This window comes from Neoarius graeffei, chromosome 24 (genome assembly GCF_027579695.1).
Source record: "Neoarius graeffei isolate fNeoGra1 chromosome 24, fNeoGra1.pri, whole genome shotgun sequence".
NCBI lineage: Eukaryota > Metazoa > Chordata > Actinopteri > Siluriformes > Ariidae > Neoarius > Neoarius graeffei.
The window spans coordinates 37,813,536-37,820,743 of record NC_083592.1 but is presented as its reverse complement, the minus strand read 5'-3'; the positions used below and the strand labels follow the sequence as shown (position 1 = coordinate 37,820,743).

Sequence of the window (7,208 nt, the reverse complement as noted above, 5' to 3'; positions counted from 1 at the left end):
AATAAATGACCAAGTATAATATTTTTGTCTCATTTGTTTAACTGGGCTCTCTTTTTCTACTTTTAGGACTTGTGTGAAAATCTGATGATGTTTTAGGTCATATTTATGCAGAAATATAGAAAATTCTAAAGGGTTCACAAACTTTCAAGCACCACTGTGTGTGTGTGTGTGTGTGTGTGTGTGTGTACTGCATCACATTTTTGTGGCTCAGTGCAAGTTTAGATGAGGAGAAAAAAGAAAAACAGGAAACAAAATCTGTTCCTTCATAAATACTTCTATTATTTAGCTTCTCTAATATCACCCCAGTAGTACTTTTGGTCTTTTCAGACAGCAATAAATAATTACATGACACATTTTTACAGTCACTGTTATAGCAGCAGCAATGTTCATCTTTAAAACAGTACCATGTTCACAAACAGCAGTGCAACACTGGAACCACTGCAATCCGTCTGGACATACCAAGAATGCAAAATGGCAAATATAGAGGAAATCCGAGCATCAATTAACCACCACCAATAATAATAATAATAATTATCTTCAAGTGTATGTGAGTATTCAGATTTCATTACATACCGTGTTCACTAACATCAGTGCAACACATCACTGGAGAATTTCCCAATATGAACAAAAAAAAATGGCAAGTAAAAACAACAAAAGTGTTTATATGTGTCCTTTCAGATTTTATTTACAGTGTGATGAGTTCTCTGGCTTTGTTTTCCTTTTTTTTTTTTTTAAATTCCAAAGGCATCATCAGCTGGTGCAGATGCTGTTGATGGTGATAATGGCCGGGTCGACGAGGCCCATCTCCTCGTGTTCATTAACGCAGAGCTGGTATCCGCATCCACGCTGGCGCCTCATTGGTGTCACCTTGGCATCAGGCTTGGCACGGGGTGGCAACAGGAAGCCCACGCTACCAGCAATCAGCATGTGCCAGATGCTGTGGATGTAGAAGTAGTTCTCTTCAGTCTCCACGAAGGCATAGAGCGCCACAGCTGAAGTAGCAATGGTAGTGCCTGGGAGCAGAAAGAAGATCCAGCGTTTCCATGTTGGAGGGTAGCAGCGGCGCCGCCGGATGGTGCGAACAGTCTGGGGAGACAAACAAAAATGCACATATACAGGCGAATAACCAAATCTGTGGCACACTGTGCAATTATGAGGTCAGAAATAGACTGAATGAATGTGGGAGCATTTTCAGTGTATGAGCAGTAAATGATAAATTATAGCATAAACAGCACCTAATATAATAATGATTCATTCAAAATATTATTTGTATCATGGTGGCCTTATGATTCAGTCAATGCTATTGTTATAACCTCCATTTACAGTTATTAAAGGCAAAATATGGATTTTTGTCAATGACTTAACTCCAAAAGTTATGTCAGTATTTATGTGGGGAAAGTTACTTGTAATAAAATTCTAAAAAAAAAAAAACAGGTATATGATCTAAAAAAAATCTAATTAAACAAGAAGACAGTCATCTATCTTCCCCACCCTATATACCAACTATATACCAAGTTTCAAGATATTATTTGTCACATTTTTCAAGTTCTGCTGCAGGAAACCAACCCTACCTCTTTACACCGACTTCATCAGCTCACCGGACCTTTGGTCCAGGTGAACTAAAAATTAAAATTTCTCACATTTCTTAGTATCAAAAGGCACATATACATTACTTAATCAACACGTATACCAACTTTCAAGACCATATCACTCATAGTTTTCAAGTTCTGCTCCGGAAACAAAACCTACCCCTAAGGCTAACCTGAGAGACGAAGTCTGAAATTGTTTCCATGGAAACATCTCATCTCATCTCATTATCTCTAGCCACTTTATCCTGTTCTACAGGGTCGCAGGCAAGCTGGAGCCTATCCCAGCTGACTATGGGCGAAAGGCGGGGTACACCCTGGACAAGTCGCCAGGTCATCACAGGGCTGACACATAGACACAGACAACCATTCACACTCACATTCACACCTACGGTCAATTTAGAGTCACCAGTTAACCTAACCTGCATGTCTTTGGACTGTGGGGGAAACGGGAGCACCCGGAGGAAACCCACGCGGACACAGGGAGAACATGCAAACTCCGCACAGAAAGGCCCTTGCCGGCCACGGGGCTCGAACCCGGACCTTCTTGCTGTGAGGCGACAGCGCTAACCACTACACCACCGTGCCGCCCTCCATGGAAACATGAAAAATTAAAATTTCTTAGTATGAAAAGGCACATCTACATCACCTTGTTAACATGTATACCAAGTTTCAAATCCGTATCATGAATAGTTTTGGATATATGCTCTGGAAACGAACACTGTAGACTCACACAGTCCAAAGACATGCCTACTCTGAATGGTCCATAGGTGTCAATGTGAGTGTGAACGGTTGCATGTCCCTATGTGTCAGCCCTGCGATAGATTGGTACACCTGATAGGTGTAACCCGCCTCTCGCACAAAATTACCTGGGATTTGCTCCAGCTTCCCCGTGACCCTAATGGACAAGCGGTATAGATAATGGATGGATGGAGCCTCATTATGCTCTGACTAAATCCAGGCTAAGTATGTTTGTATCAGCTACACTTAACTTCGATTTGACTTCACATCCTGGACGCCATATTGGTTGCCCATGTGCAATAAAACTTGACGTGCTTTTGGACTTTTAAACATTAAAGCTACTTATGATAGCTAATCAGGTGGCTACACTTGTGTGCATTATTAGCTCATCTGGCCGACAGGCGATGAGGTTATGCCATCATGTGTCGTCCGGCATCATCCACGTTTCATGAAAATCGATTTTTCTCCCTCAATTCTTCACCAATTTTGATTCTTTCTGGTATGAAGGTAGGGGTACTTAGGGTGCATATAACTTCTACCCAGATTTACTTAATTACAATTATTAATGAAGTTATGGACTAATTAAGCCTTAATGAGTAGTTCAACAAAAATCGCTTCTTCTCAGTCAATTGCTCACAGTTTTGAATTCTTTCTGGCAAATGGGTCTATATTCCTAGGGTGTATATCATGTATATAGCTTGCAACATTTACTACGCAAGGTGGCCCACTTTAGATCGTTTCTTCTGGACTAGACAGGGCCGGAGTGAGCTACGCCGTCATTGACGGTCTCGTTGTTCTTATTAGGGCTTGTACCATCAATATCAATCATGTGGGGTGGCATGTTGATGTAGTGGTTAGCACTGTTGCCGCACAGCAAGAAGGTTCTGGGTTCGAGCCCAGTGGCTGACGGGGACCTTTCTGTGTGGAGTTTTCATGTTGTCTGCATGGGTTTCTTCTGAGTGCTCTGGTTTCCCCCACAGTTCAAAGACATGCGGTTAGGTTAACATGGGGCAGCCTTGGGCTGAAGTGTTCTTGAGCGAGGCACCTAACCCCCAACTGCTCCCTGGGCACTGTAGCATAGCTGCTCATTGTGTGTGTGTGTGTGTGTGTGTGTGTGTGTGTATTCACTGCTTCAGATGGATTCAATGCAGAAGACGAATTTCACTGTGCTTGAGTGTGCATGTGACAAATAAGTCTTCTTCTTAAAACATTGTACCACTACCCTTTAACTCACCTCTAAATACAGCCCTCACTTATATCGTAAAAAATGATATAGCTATAAAAGAATAATCTCAATACAAATACAACTACTTGTATATTTAGTATACAACTGGGACAAACAAATGAAGAGAGACTACCATACTTCTCAGAAAAATGCATGTAGTCAAGTTGCTAGCCATAAAATTAGGTGTTTCTACCTGCAAAGATCCTGATATTTATGAAGAGTATGAGGCTAGACCAAGCCCCAGTCACACACACACCCTCCCTCAACACCACAAGATCCATTATTTCATATTCCACTCAGACTTTCATTGACGCCATTATCAGTAATGCAAGCACTTCAGCATGGACCACTTTTCACGAGAGCACTCACCACATCAGGCTGGCTTGTAAATGCAATCATAAAAACGATACCTTTTCAGACCGAAGGCTTCTCAGATTTAGTACCATTCTTTCCCCGGCCCTATCGCTGGAGTGCGAACCGTGCATCTGGTTTTGACCCCTTTGCGATGCTAATGTAACATTTGAAGCTGGAGAGATAAGACACAGCTCGACATTGCAGAGAGCAATTTCCAGAACTCTTTTGTCGTGTTGGCTTTGACAGCTATATAGCCGAAGCAAACACCCTGAACACACCGAGGTAGTCACTCTCAGAAAGCACTGCAAATAGAATAATATGTTTTTCTGTCCTCTAGAGTATTGTTGTTCCATTTATGTGATGCACTATTTCATGTTTGCTACCTCCTTCAGTGCCAACCAGTGATTTGTCCCATGTTAAAAATTCATGAACAGATGGAAGACATTGTTGAAGTCACCCTGGTCATTTCTGAGTATGTTCCAGTGAACTCCAGAAATACTGTCAGCTTTCTGAGGAATGGGCAAAAAGGAAGGTATAGTATATCTATAATACACAACAAAGTCAAAATTTCTATTCATACAATTAGATAAATCACTTAATTTCCTTTCCACAAAAAATCAACCATTTAAACAAATGAAAGGTCTCATTCTCATTATCTCTAGCCGCTTTATCCTTCTACAGGGTCGCAGGCAAGCTGGAGCCTATCCCAGCTGACTACGGGCGAAAGGCGGGGTACACCCTGGACAAGTCGCCAGGTCATCACAGGGCTGACACATAGACACAGACAACCATTCACACTCACATTCACACCTACGGTCAATTTAGAGTCACCAGTTAACCTAACCTGCATGTCTTTGGACTGTGGGGGAAACCGGAGCACCCGGAGGAAAGGTGTTTTTTTTTTTTAAATTGCAAATTGTCCTGTTTCCCAAGAGCATATGCTGTATATGAAGTTATATCAAAGTCAAAGTCTTTCCCATGCCAGGACCTGGTCTTCTCAGGCAGTCTCCCATCCCAGTACTAACCAGGCCCTTAGGCGCACTGGGCGGCACCAATCTCTGTTTCTGTAGCCCTCAGCCTCTTGCCTCTGCAGCTAGGGTTACAGTGGGGTGGGGGTGGCTGACTGGTCCTCTGGTAACCGCAAGAGTTTGACTCCCCACTCGCATCTGTATTGCAGTGTGCCTTGCCAGATGGCAGTAGGTACCATTTTTATGATGGTCTTTAGTATGACCCGACTGTGAGTAGAACTCACAGGCTCCCGGTTGAGAGGCGGACACACTAACCACTAGGCCAGTTCGTGGTACATATGAAGTTATATATTATAAAATGTATACAGTATATAAAATGTAAAGTGTATGGCCTGAAGGTTAGAAAAGCAGCCTTGGGCCCAAAGGGTTGCTGATTTGATTCCCAGGACTGGCAGAAAAAATATGAGGGGAGTTAAGTGAATGAACAGCACTTTCCCCTCCCTCTGTATCCATGGCTGAAGTGCCCTTGAGTGAGGCACCTAAGCCCCAACTGCTCCCCCAGTGCTGTAGTATTGAGGTATTTCACTCATGTGACCAAGTCATGTGATGCTGCCATTTTGGACGGCACGGCTCGAATCAGTTTGAATGCGAGGAAGGCGACAAACGAAAAACATAAAAGAAAAAGGAGCGAGATGCAGAAAACACCTTCACTATCCAGCGACGTAGGGCATTTACAGGGCGAGCAGAGGGAGAGGTATTTGCAAAAATTGAGGTTAGCAGGCTTAGAGAACGACGTTTACCTGCTTCCACCAGGATTGTTCACTGACGTACGGAAGTACACGCAGCCCTCGTCTTTACCTGACTTCGGCCCACATGATCTGTATACCTATGTCGTTAAAAACCCATCGCCATACACAGGTATTGATCTGAAAGCGTATAAGAGTTTGGATGCCTACAAATATTTTGTGTCAGGCTGGGTAACATGCCTACATCAGCGGGTCGTCCCTGGAGCCGGTGGTCGCCATCTGATTACAGCTAAGGTTTGTTCACATTTTCATTTACTTTCGGTCCTCAGGATAAACAAAATGTTATTAAATGTCATTGAAATAACTTCTTAGTCTGTTGAGACATGGCCCGTTATAAATTTGCTGTTACCAGGCAATGACCAAGAACTGTATTATTAGGGTCGGTGTAGTTGTAGCAGTGTATTAGCAACTAGCTGTTAGCACTAGTTAATGTCAACAACATAGTAGCTGGTATGTTACTGTAGCAATATTTACGTTCAGTCATTTGGATGACTGTTAAAACCTTTCAGTCTCAAGTTTTTCCTTTACTGGATTTACTAGTTTACTGAGCTAGCGCGCTCGGCCAAGCCGGGAGCCATCGCGCGCTCTCCGGCCAAGCCGGGAGCCATCGCGCGCTCGCCGGCCGAGCCGGGAGCCATCGCGCGCTCGCCGGCCGAGCCGGGAGCCATCGCGCGCTCGCCGGCCGAGCCGGGAGCCATCGCGCGCTCGCCGGCCAAGCCGGGAGCCATCGCGCGCTAGCCGGCCAAGCCGGGAGCCATCGCGCGCTAGCCGGCCAAGCCGGGAGCCAGCGCGCGCTAGCCGGCCAAGCCGGGAGCCAGCGCGCGCTAGCTCAGTAAACTAGTAAATCCAGTAAAGGAAAAACTTGAGACTGAAAGGTTTTAACAGTCATCCAAATGACTGAACGTAAATATTGCTACAGTAACATACCAGCTACTCTTGTTGACATTAGCTAGCTTGCCGTCCAAAATGGTGGACACCGGGCGTCACGTGACCCTGTGACGTCAGGTGAAATACCTCAATAGCTGCCCACTGCTCTGGGTGTGTGTGTGTGCGCGCACATGTGCATGTGTTCACTGCTTCAGATGGGTTAAATGCAGAGGAGGAATTTCACTGTGCTTGAATGTACGTGACCAAATAAAGGTTTCTTCTTCTTCTGAAATATAATTTATCATCAAGCAGCATGGCAAAGACCAAAAGATTGCTGATTTGCACAAACTCGACAATGGTCTTAAAATACACATGCAATTTCATAATTGCAATTTAACAGATTCTTCAATTTATTAAAATATTTCAAAATCAGCTATTAGATGACGTCAAAAACGAGAAATTGTTTGTAAGGAGAAAAGATGTTCTTGAGATAAAAAAAAAGACGTATATGATTGGGGGTTGTGAGCATATGAGGAAAAGCACCTAATATCCCACTGTAAGATATAATGGTGGATCATTGATGTTTAGTTTTGTTGCTGGTAGTTCAGATGATTTTGTGAAGATTGATGATATTTGTGTATTAAGTACCAGAATATTGCAG

At 43.6% G+C, this 7,208-nt stretch overlaps 1 protein-coding gene across 1 annotated transcript in view; it reads right to left on the bottom strand.

Annotated features, from left to right (window-relative positions):
• Window positions 1–750: 750 nt before the first annotated feature.
• tmem8b (transmembrane protein 8B) overlaps window positions 751–7,208 on the bottom strand; it is a 271,726-nt gene continuing 265,268 nt past the window's right edge. The window contains exon 13 of the mRNA XM_060907134.1: window positions 751–1,086. Within this exon, the coding sequence (XP_060763117.1) occupies window positions 751–1,086 (336 nt within the window). The remainder of the gene's footprint in view (window positions 1,087–7,208) is intronic.